The 27,602-nt window shown below is 33.1% G+C and overlaps 1 protein-coding gene across 1 annotated transcript in view; it reads left to right on the top strand.

Moving 5' to 3' along the window:
• The window catches only part of DPYD (dihydropyrimidine dehydrogenase), a gene marked incomplete at both ends in the record, with an annotated part of 932,092 nt that overhangs the window by 131,631 nt on the left and 772,859 nt on the right, over positions 1 to 27,602 (top strand). The window contains one exon of the mRNA XM_080690443.1: positions 1,899 to 1,981. Coding sequence (XP_080546569.1) covers positions 1,899 to 1,981 — 83 coding nt within the window. The remainder of the gene's footprint in view (positions 1 to 1,898; positions 1,982 to 27,602) is intronic.

The raw sequence follows: 27,602 nt of genomic DNA, 5'->3' as shown, positions 1-27,602 counted from the left end.
ATTTATTGTGAATACAATTAATTAAGATGTGACACCAGTACATGTATTAAAAATTGACCAGTTGTTCAGAATAGAATTCAAAGGCAGCTTCTACATATACTGCAACTTAATTTACAGGGATGGGGGGGAGTGACTCTAAGTTATAGGCTATGTTTTCAATAAATAGTATTGATTTAATTGGTTACTTATTTGATGCTATTTTCTGTCTTATACCACCCATACATGCCATGTCAGATATGTTGCACATTTAAATGTGAAATGTAAAGTAACAAAATTTTCTGAAAAATGTAGGAAAACATTTTCATGACTGAAAAATTTCTCAAAATTCTTTAGCAGGACATAAATAGCATTACTTTTAAATTAGCAAAAATGGTAAGTTGGGCCACATTAGGATATTCTTTTCATAAAAAGACTACAAAAAACTGAAAAGATAAGAACCAGAGGATGCCCATGCAGTATATACCCAACAAAGGACTTTTCACCCAGAATTTGAGTTATTTTAGATCGATTTTTATAATTTTTCAATATTTTTATTATTAAAAATATCACTATCTATTTAAAGGACCTTTGCTTTGACTAAGTAAAAAAAAAGAAAAAAGAAAAATCAAGGAAAAAATACTGAGTTGGATACTAGTCGATTTTAAAGTAATTAATTTTTATGTACTACATATCACTAATCCAAATTCAATTGTTTTGGACATTCTGATTACATTTTGAGAATAGAAAGAAGATATTAATACTTCAATTTTATTATTAGGTTTTTATTTTTATAAAATGAACAGAAACACTAAAACTATTTTATCACCTTGATATCTCTAAATTCTGCAAGAACTCTAATGTGCCAAAGGACTCAAGGAGAAGGATTTACAGCTCTAAGATTTAATTCTATACCTTTTGTTCTAAAACTTATTAGGGAAAGGTAAGATTAAGTCAGAAAAACATACAATAATTTGGGGAATTGTAAATTTTTAAAAGTATTCTTAGAAAGATTTGGTCTATTAAGGCTATTGTGTTTACTAGAAATTGAAAACTTTTAGGGACTTTAAATTGCTTATGTCAGCCGGGCCTGGTGGCCCACGCTTGTAATCCCCGCGTTTGGGAAGCGGAGACAGGAGGATCGCGCAGGTTCGAAGCCAGGCGCGCTGGCTTAGGAGACCCTGTTTCCAAATATAAAAAAGTTTAAAATAGGTCTGGGAGTGTAGCCCGGAGGTAGAAGGGCTTCCAGGAACCCCAGTACCACACACACACACACACACACACACACACACACACACATGCTTATGTCATATTTACTTTACTTGACTTTAATTTTCTTCTGTGAACTTGATATGTCACTTGTTTCAAGAATTGATCTTATTTGTATTTAAATATGTGTGTGTGCATGTGCAGTTGTAAATGTCATATCAGTTTTTATTTAAAGATGTGATCATAAAATTTTGATTGAAAACTTTATATTGTACTTAGACTCTATCTTTCCATCTTACTAATTCTAACTTATTTAGAGCTAGACAATATTATATAGCATTAATTATGACTTAAAACTTTATTGATTTTCTCTTTTGAATTTAAATCAGCTTTGATAAACTTGAGATCTTAGAGAACAAATTTTCATTTGATTGGATTTGAGAAGTGTTTCAACTTTTATGCAACACTCGTTTTTTTCTTTTTTTTTCAAAAATTTGATAAAAAAGATTTTTGTGACAGCTGTATAAGACATTTTAATATTTTTATTGTCAAATTTGACTGTCAATTTTCATGAGTCCTACCCAATTAAAATGGTATGCATATTATTCATGAGTCCATGATCAACATTACCAATTATACTTTTACCTAATTGCACAGTTATGTTTTTTCCTCCGGATGTTGGAGAGTTAATGCAATTTTTTAATGTGTTGCAGAATTGCGAGAAGCTGGAGAATAATTTTGATGACATCAAGCACACGACTCTTGGTGAGCGAGGAGCTCTCCGAGAAGCAATGAGGTAAGTCTAGGTCACCATAGCAACAGTCACAGATGTGGTAAAGAAAAAGTCATTCTTCATTATTGGGGGAACAAATGAGTTCATTGCCACCATTCAGCTCTGTTCTCTAAGGTATTAATTTGTCAGTGGAGAGACTTCCCTTGAGGCTGTTCTTTGGTTTTGAAGCTGCATAAATGTTAAGCCTCAGTGCACAGTAAAAAATGTAAATGTTTAATTTGTTACTTAAAATGCTTAAGGGGTGTCTTGTTTTATATTTATACTAAACTGTGTGATTGAATGAAAATATTGTTCATCTAAATTCTGACTATATGTATATAAAATAAACATTGTACAACGATAGCTTAACAGTATGTCCTCCTAATTAATATTTAATTTAAAAGGAGGTACTTAAAATTTCACCTTCTATTACATTTTATGGAATTATAGTATTTTTAAAGTGATTTACATGTTCACATATTACAAAGCATATAATTAACTTCTTTTCAAATACAGTGGTCTGTAATGAGCCTAATAATTTTTTTTCATTTCTTTCCATTACTATTTTTGAATGTTTCTCTGAATTCACCCCAGACTTAATGACTTTTTAATAATTTTAGTGAAAAATTTTCAAATCTATTTGATCATAGTCAAAGAAGTTATTTTTTTAACTAAGGATTAAAAATGTGTGAGGCATAAAACTCACCCTCCTTACAGGGAGAAAAAAAATAACAAATGACACTTGTCTTAAAAGTTCTGAGGTTGAACCATTCAGTGGAATAATTTACAGTACAAAAGGAAATTGCCTATTTACCTTTATCTTGCCTAGGAAACTGAATTAACTTAAATAAATTTCTTATACCTTAACCGTTCATTTTTATTATTTTAAGGCTAAAGAATATTAAAATATGGAAAAGGATAAACCTAACAAAAGTCCTAGCGGTTTTGTACTGTTTTGTTGTTGCTAGCACACAGTTACCATATACTTTAGTTTAGAAGCTTCTCTCATTTAGTAACCTTCCTTTTACCATGCAAGCAGCAGGAGAAAGTAATTAAATTTAATAGAAGCTGCCCTCATTTTGAAGCCACTTCTATTTAAAACCACAGGGGGAGGTAATTAAATTTAATGGAAACAGTAGCTTCTACACAAAGATACATGGTACTTCTGTATAGATGATTATGATGTCACAAAAACAGGAATAATATATTACTAGTACTGAGAAATTACCAGCTGGAGCAAGGGAGCCTATTTTATTGTTAATGTCTTCACTAATAAAAAAAAAAACTGGAAAAATAAACCTGAGTACACAATAGCGAATGTGTATCTATATAAAATGTAACCAGATATTCTCAGAAAGTTTAAGCTATTGGAAATAGTTGTAAATGAAAAATAAGATGTAAATATATTATGGAAAAGGCTAGTGTAGAAATTATGAATGAGCTCCTGTTTTTCAGTGTAATCTATTCTCTAAAACTACCACACCATTATAAACTGAACATCATTTTTGTAATGCTTATAATAATAATTTTGAATTCATTAACAGTGTCTATGAGAACAATTTTTTAGAAAACTACAATTATGTTCTGTATTTTTTATATCTATTCATTTTGAAGTAAATGCATAGACAGGAAGACAAAGAGGATGCCAGCTCTCATGCTTTGAATAAAAGAACTGAAGGCCAAATCCAGAAAGGATTGAAAGGGGGCAATGAAAGTGGATGTGGGCAGGGGAATATAATGAATGAGGAGAGGACATGCAGTCAGTGGAGGAAATTTGTCATCAAGAAAAAACAAATTGAATTATAGGAGAACTACATAAGAAGAGATTATTAAATTCTGCTGAATTTTGCAATACATGCCATTTTAGAACATACCAGGATGTCATGCTTTTAAAAACAGCAGAGATGAACTGATGAGAAAAACAAGCCTTAAGTACCTAGCTGCAGTGATCGCTCAACCACCCATGCTATGTGATGAAGCTGTGGTCCAGATCACTTAAATCGGAATTTAATTACATGGCTGTGAAATATGCTTGTTTACATTAGTTGCATCTTTCATGCACTCAGTACTTGTACTGTGTATGACATATATTATTATATTATTGGTAATGTCTAGATTAAACACAATGAAATAATTTAGTAACTAAGGACCTTTAAGAATTTAGCATACTATGGGACAGGCATTTTATTTGTTGTTGTTATTTTGATTTTTGAAGATGCAGCAAGGAGCTCATTCTTTTTCATGTGAAATTCTGTAAACAAATAAATAAAAAAGAATGTGATTAATACAATATGAAGAGAATAGAACAGAAGGTTAAAATTATTCTCTCACCTATGACCAATTTTTTTCTTATATGAAGGGTTTTGTACCAAAGAAAACCACAGGGAGGGTAAAAAAATGCAGGTTCTAAAAGATGGATAGTTTCATGGGTGGAGAAAATCTAGAGCGAAGATAAGGAAGCCTGCAAGTCTAAGATGTGTTTCAGAAACTGTCAGTGCTTTAATGTTATGGAAAGTATGTTCTTAGAATGGAAGTTTGTGATAAAACTCACTTAGGAAAAATTTGTCTATCAATAATCTATTGCCTTATAGCCATAAATTTTTGAGTGGAAATGAAACGGGACCAGGTTGATAGGGCTGGTAGAGGTAACCAGGATCTTAGAGAGTAAAGGGATGCAGGAGACAGAAATGAATGACTTGCCAAAAACTTCTCCTAGCCCAGGGGCTGTTTTGGGAGGCTGGTAAAACATGTGCTTGTTGATATATTTTAGAGGCCAATTACTCGACTGCTGTGATAAAAAAAAATTAAATTATTTATGATTTGCCATTGTAAAGGATTTAAATAATTTCAAGGAGTCATTGTGGATTTTAAGGATGAGAGTGGCAGTATTAAGTATAAAACTATGAAGCTAATTTGGCAGCTCTGTAGAGTCACAGTACAGGGAGAAGATGCAAGGTCAGTATAGAGATGATCATTCATTAACTTAATGGACATTTATTTGGCTTCTGAAATATCGCAGGTAATGAGTTTGCACATATGATACAGTTTCTACCTTCAATGAGCTAGTAGTCTGGTGGAGGAGACAGAGAAGAAAATCAGCTACTCAATGTGAAGACCCAGGGACTAAGTATCTGAGGGTTCACGGATTCCAAGTTCTTTGTGGTAGCCCCTCTCTCTCTCTCTTGGTCCATTGGCATGGCATAGCGGCAGTGGGAGCACCTCCTTCTCTCCAGCTGATCTTATTCAGCAACACCTGGATGACTTTGCACATTCATAGTGGTGCTCTTGACTTGCATGTGTCTAGCCAGAAAGAGCTAGAACAGACCTGGGTTGAATCTGTATATTAGTACACTGTGTTACCCTTGTTAGGACTTTTCAGCAATTGGGCACCTCCTTCTCTTTTAAGGTTCTACTATTTCCATAAGCTTAAAACAGGAAAGAGAGGATTCATCCCTTGTTCAGTTCTTTGCCACCTCACCCATCCTCTCTTCCTGGCCAGTCTTTGTCACCAGTCCTCAACCTGTTCCTTTGTCAGTATCCCAGCGTGTGAGTCAGTTTGGTTTCCATGGTCCCAGACACCAGGAGGCCCTGAGCCTGAAGCTCTGCTATGTAAAATGCACAAGGGGTTACAAACCTTCCCTGAAATGTGTTGGCTAAACAAAGAATTAAAAACTACAATATAACAAGGCATGGTGATGCATGCTTGTAATCCCAGTATTTGGGAGGCAGAGTCCAGAGGATTGCAGTTCGTGGACAGCCTCAACTACTTAGTGAGGCTCTTTGCAACTCAGTGAGATCCTGTTTCAAAAATTAAGAATAAAAAATAGGGATGGGGGTGTCACTTAGAGGTAGAATGTCCCTAGGTTCCATCCCCAATATCACACACACACACACACACACACACACACACACACACGCACGCACACACATTACACTGGTCATGGTGGCACATACCACTAATCTCAATACTGGAGATACTAAGACAGGCCTGAGACAGGAGGATTGCAGGTTCAGTGCTAGTCTCATGAACTTTTCAAAGCTCTCAGCAACTTAGCAATACTTTTTTTCAAAGTATAACATAAAATTGGGTTGTGGTGTAACTCAGAGGTAAAATACTCTTAGTTTTAATCCCTAGAACCAACCAAGCAACCAACCATCCACCCATCCACCCATCCACTCACTCACCAAAAAACCAACCAAAACATTAACTGAGATAGGGAGAGAGAGAATAAAAACTGAGGATTAATGAAGATTTTTATTTTCAGATAAATTTGAGATAGCTAAAGTAAACCCATGTGTAAATGTTCAATAGGAAAAGGGAAAATGTAATTCTACAATTAAGGAAAAAGATGAGTGTTGATATAAATTTTTGGAAATTGTTAGTATTTGATATCTGTAGTCATGGGAAGGCATGTGTTTTACAAGTCAGAAAGAAGGACAGTCCAATCAGATGCCTCTGAACTTAGGAAAGTGTCAGAAAAAAATTGTGTTGGGAGTTAAAATTTTCAATTCTCTACTCCCACAGGGTAAGACTAAACTGTAACATAGTGCACCTGGGAACAAAAGAATGGGTGGAGAGGGGAATTCCTACCCACAGTTCTGTTGCCATGAAGACACTGGAGCAAGACTACTCAGTCCATGGTGCCAGAAATGTTCTGTGTCGCCGGGCGTGCTGGCGCACACTTGTAACCCCTGCGCTTGGGAGGCTGAAACAGGAGGATCGCACAGGTTCGAAGCCAGCCTCAGCTACTTAGTGAGGCCCTCAGCAACTTAGTGAGACCCTGTTTCCAAATAAAATATAAAAAAGGTCTGGGAGTATAGCCCGGAGGTAGATAGCCTCTGGGTTCCACCCCCAGTACCACCACCAAAAAAAAAAAAAAAAAAAAGAAAAGAAATGTTCTGTGTGTGCCCTTCTGTTTAATAGTCACTACCCAAGGTGGCTACTGAGCAACACAGTATAACTAGTGTAACTGAAAATTTAGTTAGTTCTACTTAATTTCTAGTAATTTATATTTAAATACTGTCTGGGGTTAATGGCACCATTTAGGGGGATGCTTTTGTGTTGCTGAAATTACACTTGACTATTGTCTCTCAATGGTGAGTTCTCATCAGTGGAAAAGACTGAGTGGGGCTATACCACATTCACACACTTTCGTTCTTAGAAAATTGAGAGTGAAAGGAAATCCATAACATAGTAACAGATGAAAAACCAAAATAGCAAGCATGATTTGATATGGGGGAGACAAGGTGGTGAGGAATCTCTAAAGGCATGTTTTATATCTAGAAAGCCCAAGAGAATTAACAATACCCAAGAAGATATAAGAGGGGCTGGGGATGTAGCTCAGAGGTAGAATGAATACCTAGTGTGTATTAGGACTTGGGTTCTAGACCAGCAAACACAAAAATTAATATTTATGTGAATAAATAAGTATTTTAAAAGAAGCTATAAGAGAATTTATTAATATGGTCATATTAAAATACTGATGAAAATTCATGAGCTCTTTTACATATTATCTATAACAAGCTAGAGACTAGAATCGATAATTGAACCTAAAAAGATCTGATGAAAAAAAATTTTGTTGCAGTACTGAGGATAGAACCCAGGGGATTTCTACCTCTGAGTTATATCCCCAGCCCTATTTTTTTTACTTTTTATTTTGAAACAAGGTCTTACTAAGTTGCAAAGGACCTCACTAACTAGCTGAGGCTGCCAATGAATTTATTATGATATAAAAAAAACCTTAAGCCGTTCAGGAGATGTTGAATCACTCAGCAAATATACAAGGAGATTATTTCTGGGAAAAATCACTTCATATTTTCTCTTAATATGGTTCAGACAAATCAGGTATACTAAAGAGATAAATGAAAAAATGAAAGAACAGTGCCTATCTCTTTGAGGTTCAATAGGGAAACAGATGATAAACTAAAAAGTATTTGAAGAAACTATTAATCTTTGATTATACTTATGCTAAATGAGATTAGTTAGTCACAAAAAGCAAAAAAAAAATTAGCTTCTTTCCCTAATATGCGGAAGCTAAGGGAGAAAATGGATCATAGGAGGAACTCTAGAAGACGAAGAAAACATAGATGAACAAAGTGACCTAACTGAAGGGGATAGAAGGGGAAAGAGGGAAATTCTCTAATGTACATGATGTACATTCACAAACATAGTAAATCACTAAGCCAAGCATGAGCAGGAGGGATGGGGAAAAGAATGGGGTGGATATTGGGGAAGGGTTAAAGGAGTGATGTGGGCATGTATGCCTCTACCAACTTGCACCCCATTAAGGTGTGATTACAATGCCCCAATTAAAAATAAAAAATAATATATAAAAACATCTGAAAATGGGAACAATTTCAAAATTAAAAGACATCAGTATCCTGTATTGCCATATGTAAGACAGATTTAATTAAAGGTAGAAGATCTATGGATAATTGGCAAAATAAGACCAAAAAAATCTTGAAAGTAGTCGACTCTGCTGGCAAACAAAAATATAAATTTTGTGAAAGACTGCAAAATTTTTGCTTGTTGCCTTTACTGCAGTTTGATGGCAAGGAGGCTTTTTAATGCTAGAGATGAAGTTGAAAGACACACATCCTCGTGTTCTCAAAGCTCATGAGAATTGGAAATTATTTCTGGTTTTAAGAAAAGGAATGTGCCAATAAGTATTAAGAGCCTTAAACACATCTTTTTTTATTACTTTACCTTATAATAAAATACACTATGCCAAACCATAAATATTATGTAAAGATTGAATCTGATTCTCAACTTAGGGGTTATAGCCTTAAAGTACTTGACTAGAATCTAATTGTGCACTATTTGAAACATAAAGAAACACAAATTATATACCCATATATATGTATACCCAATGAATTGTGACATTTTTACTTCTTCTGCATATGAAGATGATCTTTAACATACTTTTAGTGACACAAGAATCCCTTTGTAATGAAATTCATTGAAAAAACTAAGATGTATAATTACCTCTAGGATGTGATTTTAATCAGAAATACAAAATACATATATTAAAAAAAGATGATATTAAAATTACAGGCATTACATTTGGGTGATAATTATATGGGTACTTTTCCCAGACTTGTGCTTGTATGTTTTTCTAAACATATATAAACAAATCTATTATGAATAATCAGAAAATAATGAAGTAAAAACTGGAAAAAATCAAAAGCACAAATATAAAAAATAAGCACAAAGAATTGACCTGAGACTGTATCTAGAATTTTAGGTAAATTAATTTTTATTTTTTGTAAAATAGGATCAAAACCTCATAGAATTTATATGATGAATTATGATAATGTAAGAGAGAATTACTTATACAAACATTAAAAATAAGATGCAAAATATTACAATGCTTGTACACATTTTAAATGGTCTATAGTACTTATTTAAAATAGTTTTTTCAGTACAAGGGGTGCTCTTCCACTAAGCTGTATCCCAATTCCTTCTAGTTTGGTGTTCAGGGCTTCTTAAATTGCCTAGGTTGCCCTTAAACTTGTGATCCTCCTGCCTCAGCCTCCAGAGGAGTTGGGATTATAGGCTATGAATGAGAACCACCATGCCTGGATGCCTGGCTTTTGTTTAAAATAATTTATATACGTCATACATAATTAATGGAATTAACTCTAAAACTTAATCATAGTCTCACATATAGAACACAAAGAACATTTCTTGTTGGACTTGTATAGAACTCATTGAGTGCTATGGCGATATGGAAATCTACAGGATTTCTGGAAATGTTGACATTAAAAAAGAAATAAAAATGTATGACACATAAGAAAGGTATCACCTCTACGCCAAATCTCTGGTCCATTGTATGCAGTGAATTCAGATGTACTGTTCTCAATGTCTTCATATTTTCTGCTTGTCTCAGCTGATTCTACCCTCCTGCACTGCCAAGTTGAGTCCATTTCTGTTCTATAGTATTTTGAACTTGTATAGCCCCTGTAGTAAATTCTAAACACCAAGATGAAAGGTAAAGAGAGTTTTGACATTCGGTTCCAGAGGCAGTAGTGGGCCATGGGTAGTAGGTAGTATATATATGGAATTGATAAGTATTTGAATTTCATAATTCAAATTTCATAATTTAAAAAAGATGTTAAGTTCTGAAAAAGAAGGGATACATATAGAATACAGTATAATTCATTGAGAAAAAATGTTGAAATGCTGTTGGGGACTTTTTAATCATGGCTTAATTAATGCAAATATGTATTGGTTAGATTGATGGGTATATTTCTACAGCAGAAATACAAACTGAATTTTTGGAATACCACTGTTGACAGTTAGGGGTTAGTATTTTATTTGCAGAACCAAATCTATTCATTGAAAGATGTAATATTTAGATTATCATTGTAAAGATGAACTACCACAATGTATCTTATCTGAAATTTATTTTTTTCTTTTTGCTTGGCTTAAGAATTTTGTCACTAGATGGTGATGTTGAGTTGCACAGTTTGTGTCAGTGTGCTTTTTTTCTGGTGTGTGGAATAGTATTTGTAGGTGTATCATAAACTCAGCCATTTGTATGTAGCTAAACATTAAAGTACACACATGCCATTTGTAAACGTTTTTTAAGAGATGTAACAATCATAAATATTGAGTCAAGAAGTTAAAGTCTGTAGTGTGATTGTTTCTTTTGACTCAAAAATTTTAGAGTGGAAGGAATACAAGTACTAATCTAAACTTCTTGTAGAAAAATAGAAGTCTGGGAGAGATTCCAAGGCACTAACATATTTTTCAGCTTTTTAGTTTCATTTCTGTTAGTATCTATTGATACCAGGGATGGTTACCATCTTATATAGGTTTTTTTTACTACTATCTGGTACCCAGATATTGTTTTAGCTGTTTTTTATTTAGTTATATTAATTTTATAATTTTTGCTAAGCATAAAGGTTAAATTACATTGGTAATTACTTAACTGATACTTCTATAGGAACTGGAGTTAATGACTGATGCTATGAGTAATTATTCATCTGTATAAGATTTAAAGATAATATTATCATTCTCTTAATGTTATTTGGACATAAGTTTGTGTAGATACATCTATATGCATATGTGTATATTTTCATATAATATCTATATGTACATTTATTTTACATAAAATACATATATGAATATCTGAAAATGTATACAGCTTTCACCACCCAGTTGAGAAACTTGTAATAGGATAGAATTTGGGGTTGAAAGTCCTCTGCTCATTCTTTTTAGATGTAAAAATTTAGAATTACAAAGATACAGGGAAATTTCATGAAATTATTTTAAATGCTTTAAAAATGCTAGGAGAAGGCACCTTAAATATTTGAGACTAATAATTGATTAAGCAATTTAGAAAATAAATAAAAGGCTATGCAAAAATTAAAGTACAATGAGAGAATATAAAATAAAATGAAAAAGGATTATAAAATATTTTTGTGAAATAAGTCATTTAATATAAGATTTTTAAAAATTCTGAATATGTAATGTAATGTGATTATAGAAGATTTAAAATGTATAACATTTTTTGTTTTCAAAGTTTTCAAAAATAAACAGAAATTACTTCAATAGTCAGAAATACACACACATGTGTATTTCTTGACCAGTAAAATCAGAGTCAGAAACAGTGCGCTATTTTCTGTTCTATTTTAATCAAGTTTCTTGATCTTATCTTAGTTTTATTTCACCAAACGTATCAGCAGGAATCTCCTGAAAGCACATCCCCAAATCAGCAGAGCAAAGAGTATTCCTTCCTATGCGAAAGAGAATGTATTGCCTCTATTATTTCTACTATAGAGAAGCGCACATTGTACCAGGCCCACCATAGTTTCTTTGATTTGGTTTATGGCACCTAACCTATGGATAAGAAAACTAGACTGAGTACCTCTTTAGATTTTCTGAAATCTAAAGACAAAAGCACATCATCCATTTATGTAGATGAAGATGCTTCATCTGCTGTAATAAACATGATCAAATGCAGCTTAGCATATATGAATAAATGATTTTATGCAATTGCAGTCACATTCATTTTGTGTAATTTGTACAAAATAAGTATACATGTTTGTATACATCTATGTGCAAGCAGATACTTTTGCTGTATCTATCTACCAGGTAAGTTAATAATTCATTCATTTAGTTCACTTCAAAGGTGAGCGAAAGCAAAATTTAAGTTTCACATGGCCCCTTTATATTTTCTACAATTCATGATGAATAGAAGAAAGTTCTATTTATTACTAATGTTTATTATGGCCAAACATATGCTCAGAAATAATACTTCTGGATTATTTATGGATTTGGTAGCAATTGAAATACCCAAGCTTAGAACTATGTTAATTTGGTATAGTTTTTGCTATTTTAAAATTTGATTAGAATTCATATGTAAGAAGTATTGATTGCATAATTTTCAATAATAAATTTTGTAAAGCAGCAACATAGATGAAATCAGGCAAAGGTGAACTTAATTATTTATTTATAACATTATTACCATATTCAACCTCATCATTGGTATGGTCACCCAAGTATGTAATATGTACTAGTCAATGATTAAGCACATTACTTGTAGAAACATATAAAATATTGTAACTGTCATTTTACAATTGATACATTTGCAACTATAAAACTAAAAAGGACCTCCTTGGTTTTTACACTATATTATTCAAAACAATACCATCAGCATAAAGATGAACGGGAAGCACTTAGCAAAGTTTAGGAAAAGATATGCATTTCACCTTTATTATCAAGGGATTGTACAGTAAGAATAGAAAAGAAGGGATGCAACTTTTGTTTTACAATGAAAGTGCAGAGCTAAGTTGCTACTCTAGAATGCTTATCATTTTAGATACAGACTTTGAATGAACAGCTAATAGATAAAATTATTTAGGAGATAAAAATTGGTACTGTGAGGATTAGCTTTAATTTTAAGTATCCATAATTGAAGTGCTACATTATAATTTTAATGTTATGATAATCTTGTTAACAAGCTGTTGTGTATATACTATCATATTTTAATGTAGTTGCAAAGCTTAAGTAAACCATAAAGTAAATTGCTTTTTGAATCAGGCTTTTACAAGTGGAAAATTAGTGGTTTACATGTTCTGAATATGTATTTAGTAATTATATTTGGCGTTTTTTGCAACGTATGAAGAATAATAGAATAGACTTATAGATAATAGTCTATATTTATAAGCACATTGAAATTTTTGTTATTGCCCATTATAATTAAATTTTTGTTATTTCCCATTATAATTAATTGGGTGCATTCCACAATGTACTAAAATATAGTAGCCGGTTCTATTGTTTTCTGTAAGCACTCTTTTTTGGAAGATACCCATTGACATTTAGCTACATTTCTCATTTTTAATAGTTTTTCTTATCCAATATTTTAAAGGTTATTATAATGTGTTCTAAATTCCATCCATTTGAGGTGCCTGTATTTATTTTACTTTGGGAATAGAAAGTGTCCCATTCTGATAAGAGGTGAAGGTAGCTAGTCAATGTTATTTGTATTAAAAGTGTTGCTTCAGTTGGCAGGACATGGCATTTGATATTCAAAGGCAGAAGTAAGTCAACATTTTATAACAGGCCATATAGCATATCTTTTTGCCTTTCTGGGCTACATGATTCCTGTAGCCAACATTCAGTTGTAGTGATGTAGTGCAAAGCCTCCATGGGCAGGGTGTGAATGGAGGACTGTGGCTGCATTTCAGCAAACTGTCTTCACAAAAACAAGCGGTCAGATGGAGTTGGGCCATAAGTTGTAGTTTACTGACACCTGGTTAAAAAATACACTTGACTTAAATTAATCATATTAAATTTCCAACAATTTTTTAAGAAATATATTAAGAATTTTTGATATCTCTGAGAGGTTGGTATTACAATTATTTTCCCAAGTTTTATTTCATCAAACATATGAAGCTGCTTCTAATTGTATTAATAAACATGAGTATAGAACATTGGCTTAGATGTCATATCTCCCAATTTCTGAGCTGTTCCGTGAAATTGAATATGTTACATTTCAAAGATTACTCATTCAAGTAAATAAGCAAGATTAAGAATTAAAGAGATAATCTGCCTTGGAAAATCACCAATATGCAACCAAGATGAAGAATAGGTGTCAATGCCACTGAATTAATGAGTATTAATTTCTGAAGTTCATGATTTATCACTATTCTGTTTTGTTTTACTTACTTTTTGTGGGGCTGGGGATTGAACCCAGTGGGAATCTCTAGCCCTATTTTATTTGTTTATTTTGAAACAGAGTCTTGCTAAGTTAGCTCAGTCTGGCCTTGAACCTATGTCTCATGTTCCCAAGTACTAGGTTTATAGGCATGTGTCTCCATGCCCAACTTTATGGTTTATGTTTAAAATGTGAAATATCTACTGAAGAACCACCTACATTATGAAACAGCATAATGTTGCTCTTTGATTTGGCATGAGTTTACCACAATGTGGCACATATAAAAAGATAGTACTGTAATAGTTTAGTTTATCTATTTTTTAGATGAAGAATCATTGTATCATCTCAGTTACCTATATAATATCTGATATTGATTGAAAAAATATTGATTAGTATATAATCCATGGCCCATTATTTTAACTCCTTTGTAAGTTTTGCACCCATGAGATGATCTGAACAAATACTTCCATTCAAAAATTGAATCAATAAATTTTTCTTTAATGAACCAGTGGATAATAAAGATTTTTTATAGTTTACAAAGATTTTTTAATGAAGTGATGTGCTCTTGATGTGAAATGTGTTATTTGGTGACACCTATTTTGAAATGTTCAGATATTTGATGAACAGAATACATCAGTCATGTTTTCAATGGTTTCTTTTTATGATGTCTTAGTAAGACCTTGTTCCTTTCAAAGGCCAATCTCTTGCAATATGGATCCTATTTCCTCTAGTCTATAAAAAAATCTCTCTTGTAGTCATCTGCTTTCTCCTGAAGCACAAACTTCTCCAGCTTTCATGATTATTTACATTTGTAAACATAATGCTTACATCAAATGCATCTTAAGACAGACAAAACTTTCTCATGGTTTTCTTTCCAGATACCAAACTATTTTTGCTCTCAAAACAAAACTTAATAATAAAGTTGTCTGTAGCAACACAATTCACAATATTCGAATTATGAGATCACTCTAGGTGTCCATGAACAAATTAATGGATTATAAAATTTTGGGATATACACATATTGGAATTCTACTTAGCAATAAAGAAGAACCAAATATGTCATTTTTAGGAAAATGGATGGGCGTGGAGAATATTATGTTGAGGCTAGCCAGTCGCAGAAATGAATGGTCATATGTTTTCTTTCATATGTGGAAGTTAAGGAATAGTTGGGATACAAGAGAGAGTTCAGATAATGGAGGAGAAACCCCAATAGGGCAATGGAGTGTCCTTATGGGAGGATGGTGGTGCTGTGTGTGGGGGGGGGGTTAATGAAGGAAACAATTCTTTTGGCATTGTGTACATATATAAAATTATCACTGTCAATCTCAATGTCCTGCAAAGGAAAGGGGAAATAGTGAGGAGAGAGCTGGGGAAGATCACCAGGTGCTCTGTGCATGTATGTCTCTATCAGTCTTAACTGAATTACGATGTAAGACTACAATGTACCAATAAAAGCATATATGGAATTTTCATTTTCTATTATCCTATCATAATCTACTTCTACTGAGCATCTCTTCTGGCCTGTCAGGGAGACTGCTCTGTTGCCAAATTCCTAATTTGTAGGTGACCCTTTAGTAGCATTTGCTTCATCTGATGACCCCTGTGTTCATAGACTGTGTCTCATGTCCTGAGATTCTGTTGCTCTGCATTCTTCTATTTCCCCCTCTGTTGGCTACACCTTTTTACTCTCTATTTAGCTATCCTCTCCTCTCACAATCTCTAAATATGGACAGATTAAGGGACTTGGTACTCTAACACTGTCTCCTTTTTCCTCCTCTTCCTCCCAGTAATTGTTATCTAATGCATAAAAAGTTTATTGGTTAAGTTCTATAACCATCTATTGCTGATGACTTTCCTACCTGCATCCTTGGTCTTAATGTTCACCTTGATTTTCAGCCTTACAAATTCAAACATTTGAATATTAAATGTATAACTCAGACATTGTATATTTCCTCTTTAGATACCAAAATAAATATATAGATTTCTTACCACAGTCCTCCACCAAACCTCCTCATTCACTAGTTTTCAACTTGAGTAAGTGATAGTAATATTGACTCAGTTATTTGACCTAAAATCTGGAATTCATTGAAAAACTTTTCTCTTACACCAACATCAAATCAATAAAATAGTTGTGCAAAATACCTCTAAACCTAATTCCAGAAAACTACCTGGAATATGTTCGGTTCTCACATTCTCCCTTCCACCCTCCTCTCTCTCATTTGAATGTTTGCTTTCCCCTTTGCTCTAGTTCCTTAGGTTTCCCCTTTGCTCTAGTTCCTGAGGTTTGCCTGTCCCTCTGCCTCTATCTAGTGCCTTAATACTCCTGTGTAAGAACCTTTCAGCTTCAGTGTCATCTTACTGAACATAGATCCATTGAATAGAGAATGAATGAAATGAATTCACAATTTACTAAAAGTCGTTTGAATAGGTGGAGCAAAATTGGAAGAGCCAGAATATGAGCTCCAGCTCATTCCTCTTAAAGAACTCATTACTTCTCCGAATTTTATTTTTCTATCTATGCCTTTATATATAAGTATCATATAAGCACATTTAGTCATATGAACACATTAGAAAAAAAGCGACATTAAAAGAATAAAGGAATAAAATTGCAAACGTTTTATTAACTGAAATATTACTTGATAATATTTCAAGTTCAATCCTCCCAGTGTTTTCTAAGGAGCCAAAGAAATTTAGTTTATTTTAGTATATTTACAAATGTTATTTATATAACCCTCTCCTATTTGAAGGCACATTACATTGGCTGGGGAATAGAAGTAATAGTAGTAATTTTATTTTGTGGGCTTGCACAGCATAAACTTTTAGTGAAAATGGGTGTTTGTCATTGAGCCACAGAGGTAATCCTTTTAGTTGATATCTTGCCTACATTTACAAACCAGTTATCTTGCTAGTATCTTCCTTTACTTTCAAGAAGAGTTTGGAGGAATCTCATTTTTCCTTTTCCTCCTTTTGGGTGGGGAAGAAAAATGATTTGCAATAAGGTTAAATTACTTACTGGTATTATATTTGTCATTGTCATATTTTTTCTTCATATTTCATTTCTTCCTTCATACCCTTAGATGTTGTTTATAATTTCATATTCTGTGAGGGAATATTGCTTGAGACATTTCTCACCCAGAAGAAAGAATTGAGTTGAAATTTAAACATCTTAGATGAAAAATATGTTTGGGAAATCAGACTTTTTATATTTAATAGTAAAACAAGGACAAGAAGTTTTTTCCTATGCAGAAAAATTACTAATTTGACACATAATTAAAGGTAAATGAGACCACATGAATAAAATATATTAAATAATTAGGAAGCATTGGGTAGCCAGTTTGAGCTAGTTACTACCATCGCTAGCAGTCTGAGCCGTTTCTGAGACATGTCACCCTACTAAAATGAAAGTCTCTTATTATTGGTATTAATATACGATTATCCTATAATTTTTTGTACTAAGGATTATATGCTTCTCATTTGAAAGTTTGTGAGAATTATTTCAGTACTTATCAAAATAATTGTTTCAAGGATCATGACAAATATATATGGTTGTATAAATGATGTAGCTATTTCAGAAGGATATTTAGATTATACCAATATTAATATATTTTCTGAAACCTATAACTCTATGAGCAAACCAAATTTCTAGAGCTGTCTAAATTATTGCATGTATCTGGATATATGTTTTATTCTGATCTTATATAACAACAAATTCATTTTAAAAATAATGATACACAGAACTAATTTAGATAAGCAAATAGCCAAATATTTTACTACCATAAATAAATCCTCATAACACAAATTTTATATTTTATATCCTCATGAGTACCTGATGTGATAGATTAATTTACATAACTAAGTCTGAGTTATTATGTTACTATTATGATACTCCGTTTTTTATTTATATTTATTTATTTATTTATTTATTTATTTATTTATTTATTTATTTATTTATTGGTGGTACTGAGGTTCCTGGAAACCCTTCTACCCTCCGGGCTTCACTCCCAGACCTATTTTATAGTTTTATTTGGAAACAATGTCTTTTAAGCCAGTGAGGCTTCAAACCAGCGCGATCCTTCTGTCTCAGCCTCCCGAGCACAGGAGCACAGGGATTATATGCGTGTGCCACCACGCCTGGCTGGTACTCAGTTTTAAAAAGCCACTTTAGAAAAAAAAATATTTGTGCTTGAAAACATATCTAAACATGTCTATGCACACATAGCATATATCTTATACAAACCTGTAATCCACCTGTCTTAGCTTCCCAAGCAATGGTAATACAAGCATGTGCCAACATTTTCAGCTACTAAAAATAAATTTAAGGCCACCCTTTTCTGTACTTATTTACTATGCTCAGTTCAGATATGGATCCTGCCAAATGCCAGGCACAGAAGCTGGAGCTGGAGCAAGAAGTGAGCAGCTCACAATCTGTTTCCAAATTTTTATGTGTAGAGACATGTACAGGGGCAAAAGAGACAGCATTTTGAGTGTTTAGATGTAAGCTAGTAATGTACATAAAGTGTTTTAAGTAATTAGTATGTATTCACTAATTTTAAAATTATGAGAGAAGATTTAAACAATACCAGTGAGGAAGAAGCTGTGTGTAAAACAGAAAATTTAGAAATAGAGTTACATGGTAACTGTTAAGGAAATAAAGAAGGTTCTATCAGAAACAAATCAGTTGTATTTTTAAAATTTATATTATAGTTAGTGATTCTCTGATATTGGTTAATATTCTTCATGTATGTATGCATCAAGTTTTATGTGTAATTTTAATTAATATCCTAAGTTATAGATCTATGTTTATGATAGAAAGTTAAAGGGATTGAGTATTTTCAAAAACTATCTGTAGCTAAGAATTATACTATATATTTATATAGACTGTGAATTTCAACCTATAATTTAGATATTATAGTTGAGGAAATGTTACATCTATTTGCAACATGGTTCTGTTTCCATGTAGAATTTTAAAATGTATATGTGTATTGGCTATAATTAAAAGTCCTGACTATAGTAAAATTTATTGAATTTTAGGAATGAAGCTATATCTTATATACAAAAGGTTCATATTTAAAAAAAGAAATAAAAGAAAAGGTTCATAAATTTCTCTATAGATTTTCAGAGGATTTGAATAAGAAACAATTATAAAAATACTGCAATTATTTAAAATATTTATTTTCTTGAGCAATGTTCGTAACCGTTAATAGCATTTATAAATTAGAGATGACTCTAGTAAAAGGCCATTGCAAACAGGGTGGCATTGAAAGCTTGTGAAGATAGTTACAACTACACCTGATTCATATTTTTAAATATTTACTCAGTTCTTATATATTCAAAGCACACATAGGCATTGGGGAAGCAATTATGAGCAGATTTTCATGAGCTATACCCTCTTGGTCTAATGGGAAGGAAGGTGGGCATTGATCAAATAACTCCACAGATGCATATGAAATTATTACTAAGGTGATTCTACAAAGGATAGGAAGTATTACAGAGGATATAACTCACAGGAAGATTTGACAAGGAAGCTTAGCTTAAAGCATGAACTGAGCAGATATATGAAGGAAGCCAAGTAAAAGATAAGAGAGCCAGGCATTGATGGGAGCCTGTCAGGCAGGTGGTGGATTTAAGGATGTGGAAAGAAACAGAGTATCTAGAAGGAGAAGGAAGAGGTGCCATGGCCAACAAGCCAGAGCAAAGGCGCCTCAATGGAGAAGTGATAGTCTTCTCAAAAAATGGTTCTGGAATCACTGGGCATCCACATGCAAAAAACAAACCAAAAAGAAAAGAAAAAAAGAAAACTGAGTTTAGACACATGCATTCTGCTTTTCACTAAAATTTAACTGAAAATCAATAGTCAACCTAAATTTAAAACGCAAATCTATAATGTTCTGAAAAATAACAGAAATTCTATACGATCTAGTGTTTGGGAATGACTTTTTTGATGGAACTTCAAAGGCATGATCCATGAAAAAGTAAGTTAGACTTCATTATAATTAGAACTTTTTCTCTTGAAAAGGCACCATCAAGTGTGTGAATACACAAACCACAGACTGAGAGAAAGCTATTTTCAGAGGACGTATTTGATAAAGGACTTTTGTCAAAAATATACAAAGAACCCTTACAACTCTACAATAAAGAAACAAAACAAAAACCTGACTTTAAAATGGGCAGATGGTATGAACATGCAACTCCCTAGTGTGCACAGATGACAAACACACAGGTGAAGTGACACCTTCCACCATATATCACTAGAGAATTGCAAATTAAAACAACTATAAGATACCACTACACTATTAGAATAGCAAACATTCAGAACACTGATAACACCAAGTGCTGATGAGGATGTGAAGCAACAGGAACCCTCATTCATTGCTGGTAGAAATGCAGAACGATGCAGCCACTTTGGATGACAGATTGCCAGATTCTTAAAAAACTAAACATAGTCTCACTATGCAATCCATCAGTTGTATTCCTTGGCATTTGTTCAAGTTGAAAATCATGTCTACACCCAAAAGTAGTGCAGAGATGTTAATTGCAGCATTATAAATAATTGTTAAACTTGAAAGTAACTAATATGTCTTTTAAAGAGGTGAATGGATAATTTTTGGTACTACACATCACAAAAAGACATAGAAGAAAGTTAAATACAAATCACTAAAAGAAAAAAACCAAGGTAAAATGCTTTCATAAAATATTATTCTAGCTTTATTACATCCTTGAAAATTCAAACCTATGTGTTCTGTAAAATGATCAGATATTTTCAGGGCTTGGAGAGGAAGATATGAATAGTTATTAGAAAAGAACATCTTTAGGGCATTAGAAATACTTTGTGTGACACTACAGTGGTAGGTACATGTAATTATATACTATTCAAAGAACATAGAATATACAACAGCAAGAATGACCTTTGATGTAAACTGTGAACTTTGTGTGATAATTATGTCAATATTGATTCGTAATTTAATGTAAGTCATCCTCTGCTTTGGAATATTGCTGGTAAAATAGACTATGTATGTGAGGGAACTCTGTGCTTTTTGTTGGTTTTTACTGTGAACATAAAATTACTTTAAAAACATAACAAGCCAGATATGGTGGTGCATGCTTGTAATCCCAGCATTTGGGAGGCTGAGACAGGATGATCATGGTTTGCAGACAGCCTCAACTGTTTAGTGAGGCCCTTTGCAACTCAGTGAGACACTGTTTCAAAATAAAATAAAAAATAGCACTGGAGGTATAGCTCGGAGGTAGAATGCCCTTGGGTTCAATCCCAGTACTGAAAAAAAAATAAGAAAAAAAATAGAAGAGATATACAAACATCATTGGTTTTTAGGAAAATACAAATGAAGGATACCAATTTATAGACACTAGAACAGTAGTGGTATTGCTGTAACCTTGTTGATTGAGTTCTTCTGGGTTTTATTGTTTTGGGAGTCTACCTTATTTCAGCTCTGTAGAGAAAATTCTTTAAGATTTTAACGCTTTGACATTAGGGTTTTAACTCCAGCACATAGTCTATTTCTTGGTGACTATTTCCTATGGATTTGACAAGAATGTTTATTTAGTTAGTGTCCGGTGTAGTGTTTTATAAATATCAACCAAGTGAAGGTGGTTAAAAGTGCTACCTACACCTTTAGCATCTTAAAATTCTTCTCATGCATTTGTTCCTTCTAAGGGACAGTAGCTAAAATTTCCAGGTGGGTTTAGTTTTATCATTTTTTTTTCTTTCAAGTACTGACCATTTCATTTGGTACCCTTTTTAACCTCCCTCCTTTTTTCTAGTTTTTAGTAGCTTTCAGCTTTGCTCTTTTGCTTCTCACATACCACTAGAATTCAACATGTCTCCAGTGGAGAAACAGATGTCTTTGTACTCCTAACACTCCAGTTACAACACTCCACTCCTCATTCCAGGGGCCACGGCGGTTTGCTCACTGCCCCTGCACCTCATCTTGAGAAAGTTCTCCCTTCTTAGGACCTTTGGTTTGTGTAGTTCTCTTGTTTTCTCAGATCTCTTAATCCTTTAACAAAATAATGGGTGTAGTTTATCCAGCCTTTTTTTTTTGTGTGTTTAGCAGTGATAATACTGACTGGACTCTTATGCCTTAAACGTTCTATTTAGAAGATAAAGTCCATCCCTGTGTCATGAAAAGAATGTACTAGTTTAATGTAAGCAATCATATGCCATACCTTTAAAATAAAACAAAATCATGTTTTTTAATCATGTATTTTTGTTCATTTCAAGAATATTTATTCCATTACAGGTTTTTCTTTTTTTTTTTTCTAAAATATGGCCACACCAAGGAGTTTCTTATCTAGCATTTTTCTTCTCTATTTTATGCCATTGGTGGTCTCATTGTTTTCTTTTGTCTTTATTTGCCATCTGCATATAATTGTATTCTATGTCTCTGTCACCAGCCGCAGTCGCCTTCTTGAATCACAGACATAGTTCTAATCCCTCACCTGACATTTGAATATCCTTCAGAAACTTCAAACTCAACATCTTGAAAACATTATTTATTTAACTTTTAGCTGGTCTAGTTTTGACTCTGTCCCTGGGACTGATAGTAATTTTCAATAAGCTCCTTAACCTCTATTGAGCTTTCCTTTTTAATATAGAGACTTCATTTAAGTGAATCAATGCATAGCTAAGTCATGACTTATTTTAACAAAATATTTTATTAAGTGACAAATCAATATCTATCTTTTCAAAATAATATTAGTATGCATTCACATTGCTTCACATTGAAGTGAAATAATCCACTACTTTGATGAAGATTGGTTATTAATTGGTCTAGTTACATAAGGCACAACTAAGGATAACCTGATCCTGGCAGTGCAGTTCCATGCTCAGAAGTGTAGAGTAACAATTCCTAAGAGACAACGTTAAATTAGTTTTAACTGAGCTTTTAAATGACCACTTAAGCACTTATTTTTTCCAGTGTGTCTATTTTTACAGCTATAGTATGCAACCTGTTATCTTCTAATTTCTTTAATTTCCTCTTTTCTTTTCTTCTCTGGAGAGAGTTCTGTATCATTGAGTATGTTAACACCTGGGTGAACACAATCAAATGACTTTAGCATAACAAGATAAATATCAGTGAGATACTGTAGGGATAGATGAACTCAAAGATACATTGTTGCATGTGTCTAATTAAAGTTTCATAAAATGAGTGCGTTGATTCATCTTAATAAATGTGCATAACATCTTACAAATAGTGAGTTTTAGATAGCATTTGGGGACACTATACTCTAGGATGTAATTTGGCTGGAGATGCTTAATTGCTTACTATTATTTTTTGCTATTATATTAAAATGCATTGACTTTGAGGAAATTCTGTATGTGCTTTATGTGAAATGAAATCTTTTGATATTCTTATAGTCTGATCCAGTGACAGTACTGGAAAAATACTGTTTATAAAAAAAAGACTCCGAATGGGTGAGATATTCCTTTTAATATGCTAATTTTAATTCCTTAAAATTATCTACCTTAAGGAGAATCAGGGTTAAGAAAAGTAACACTTAATATAATAATGTTTTGTTTTTCCCCTAGACTAAGAAGACTTTTCATTACTCAATAGAAATGAAAAAATTTTTTACTATTCAGCACAATCGTTCAAAAAACTCCTCCAACTTGAAACCATTTAAATGGATTTTATTACTGCAATGACAAAATAATTCCATTGAAAGTCATTTTTGCTTGAAAAATGACCCTTAAATCTTTGAGGAGAAAAATATACTTAATCACATTTAAATTTTATACAGTATATACATATACAGTATATACATGCACATAAACATGTATCTAATGTTATATATATAGTGTGTGTATATATATGCATATATGTATATATATACTTGGTTCTCTATTAATATTTACAATCTATTTTATGTTTGTACAAATCAGTTAAAATTTTAAATACAATTTTAATAATTGAGGTCCAGGTATATAAGAGTTAGAGTTTTACAATAATTTTCTTAAAATTATTTTTAATTGCATTGATGAAGATAGTAGCATTTTCATAAAAGTTATTTATATAGACAAAACTAACCATAGCACCCATAGTCGCATATAAACATCATGGACTAGAACTCTAAATCACAGTTTCCAAAAGTGAATTTAAAGACTATTTTGTGCACAAGAAGACTTTGACTTTCAACCACATTATATTTAATAATCAAAATGAGGGAAACCAACTTTGTAACCTTTTTTCCCTTTCTTTATTTCTGGGAACTGGTTGAGGACCATTTTACATCTGAGCTAAACTCCCATCCCTTTTTATTCATTTTTTAAAAAATTGAAACAAGGTCCTACTAAGCTGCGAAGGGTCTTGGGTCTGGCTAAGATGCTGAAGCTGGCCTTGAACCTCTGTTCCTCTTGTCTTGGCCTCCCTACCATGGCACTTACAGGTGTGTGACAGCCCACCTGGTACTTTGTATTCCTTAAGTAGTAAGTTATATGCTCTTGACCCTTTCTTCAAAATTTGAGAAGATATTTTCCAAATACTTCTTTTTTATTTTTATTTTTTATTAGCTCATTGTAGCCATACATCTTTATGGGGTATAAGATGGTAAAAGCATACATGCACACATCACTTATTTAGTCCTTTAGCTGTAATCCCATTTCATAAATAATGGACTGAAGTGTGTATTCTTCTATTTTCATTGTCAAAATCTACATTCAGAAATGTTATCTAAGCAATTGCTCTTATCAGTGGCCCTAACACACCTTTTGGATTAGTGTTTTTAATTTTTTCCTGTCATTTTATTTTTATCCTTGGCATAAAATAATAATTCGGAAACCCTTATATGTAAAGGAAAAAACATAAAATGAGATTATTACAGTAACTCAGTGATATATTATAAAAAGGGTATTTCCTGTAGGGTAGTCCAATTACAAAATAGTAAAACAGGAACAAAACACAATAAAGTGTTTTTTTCTATTTGTTTCAGTAAGTTTAGCACAGCAGGAGTTGTGGCACTCCTCCTGGCTGGTGTGTCAAATCTGTAATTTGAAATGTAACTGCAAATGGAAATTATTTTAAAGGCATCATATATAAGCTAATAACCTTAGCCATATAAATGAGATAATTATATAGCATTTAGTATATTTAATTTGCTTTTATTGTAATAATTTCATACTTTTGGTTTGAGAAAATGTGTTCATTTGAAAATATTAATTTATATGTTGAAGACATGTAGAAACTAAACTTTGATTCATTTAAATGTTGTCCTGTCCAGTTTTTAGCAGGTGTACCTTACTGTTTTTATTTATTGATGAGCCTGTTCAAGTTTTAATTGAGGAAAAGATTATATAGATATTATGAATTAAAACAATAAACAACAAAAACTTGATATTAAGTTGCTGAATCTGTCCTTGTACCTGCAAGTTTCCTGTGTCAGCCTCCCATGTACAAAGTTTACTGGTACTTTAATACCACAGTTTACTACCATGCTTGGCCCTTTAGAATATTTGAAAAATGACTGTAAATCACTTTAGGGCCACATCTGGGATTATAGCATGGTTGGAAACATTTGGTATATTAATTTTTGAAAATTAATATTTTTGGAAAGTAATATTCATCATTTACTGCAAACTAGTTAAGAAAATGAGTACAGACATTTAAAAAAACATGCTAAATAGTGGGTAGTCATTGTACATGGCTGAAATTCAATAAGGAGGAGAGAACACAAACCATAAAATAATATTTCAGAACACAGGAAAAAAGAAATGGAGAATAGGCCTTTTCATTTGCTGCTGTCTCTGTCCCCAGATATTTGTGTTCTTTGCTTCTTTTCACTTTATCCCATAAAAATGAGACCGTCTAAGGTTCCCCTTCCTGAACTACTATAGTCCAATTTGTACTAGCAACATTTCTTACCTATTTCTAGTAAGTTTCTTTCTTTCTTGAGACTTGTAAATATTTAATGTACTATATAACATATTCATCTTTGATTAAGGTACAAGCTCTGCAAGGGAAGCAGTTTTGTGTGTTTGTTCACTGAACATCCTCAGCTCAGAAGATATTTTCTGGAGGTGGTAGATGCTCAGTAAGAATTTGTTGAATGAATGAATGAATGAATGAATGAGCAGACTTAATAATTATACTTAATGCACAAGTGTAAAGTCCAGACCCATGAGAAGCTGTATCAATATGAGAATGCTCAACATATCAGCAACAAGCTCAGAGATATGATGGAAATGAACATATAGTGAGACAGAGACCACAACAGAACCTTGAAGGAACCCAATATTTAATTAATATTTAGGAAACAAACGAAACCAACCAACAAACAGAACATAGACTGGGGGAAAGATCAGATAGGCAGTGGTAAATAGAGTGTTTTGAAAATGAAAGAAAATAATGTTTTAAATAGAGAATGTAGCCGGGCGTGGTGGCGCACGCTTGTAATCCCCGCGCTTGGGAGGCGGAGACAGGAGGATCGCGCAGGTTCGAAGCCAGGCGCGTGCGCTGGCTTAAGAGACCCTGTTTCCAAATAAAAATACAAAATAGGTGTCTGGGAGTGTAGCCCGGAGGTAGAAGGGCTTCCAGGAACCCCAGTACCACCAAAAAAAAAAAAAAAAAATAGAGAATGTAGACAACCTTCTGGCACTGTTCTGAGAGCTCAAGTAAGAGAAGAATTGAAAAAAAATGTATACTCTGTAGTGAGTGGTGTGGGCATAATAGTGACAGGAGCTATGTTCATGGAGGAGCAGGAGCAGAAGGTCCTAGGTCCTCATTTTATCTTGGGCTACTATATGCCTTAAACTGTGGGGCGTAACCAGCAGACACTCATTTCTCAATCAGCAATCAGCGTGCCAGCAGAGGCTATCGATGGAGGCCACCATCTTCTGTGGCTGTCTCTGCCATGAACTCACATGGTAGAAAGAGAGCTAACTCTCTGGCCTCTTTCTATACTGACACCATTTATGTGGGCTGCATCCTCATGGCTTAATGACTCCAAGGCCCCACCTTCAAATACCATCACTCTGCATTTGGGAGAGGCAGCAGGAGGAATATAAGGATGGAAAGAAAGAGAGTGGAGATGTTTAATATAGTTGACAAACTTTTTTCCCCTTCTTTTTGGCCATGCAGAAGAGGAAAGTGTTGTAGAATTCAGGGAGAAATTTTTATCAGTTTGGAGTAGTGAAGACGAATTGAATGGCAATAGGAAGGTTCCAGGGAATACAAGAAGAAATGAAAGTTGCAAGCATTTGACTCCAGAGAAGGTGGAAGGATATGAAATCCTTTTACATTGCTGATGATTCTTTCCCTTTAGATTGAAACCCCATTGTGATAAGAGTGAGAAGAAATGACCCGGGTAGTTAAATAGGTTTAGGGAAGTGGTGGTGGCAGAACTATTTGACAGTACAACCCAACACCCAACAGCTGTTTTTTTTTTTCTTACAAAAATAAAAGTTTGTCTAGGGAGGGTGAAAGGATGAAATAGGATCAGCTGGGAAAGCAAAAAGGAAAGAATGTATT

The sequence above is a fragment of the Muscardinus avellanarius genome, assembly GCF_963383645.1.
Source record: "Muscardinus avellanarius genome assembly, chromosome: 3".
Taxonomy (NCBI): Eukaryota; Metazoa; Chordata; class Mammalia; order Rodentia; family Gliridae; genus Muscardinus; species Muscardinus avellanarius.
This window is presented reverse-complemented; position numbering and strand designations above follow the sequence as displayed.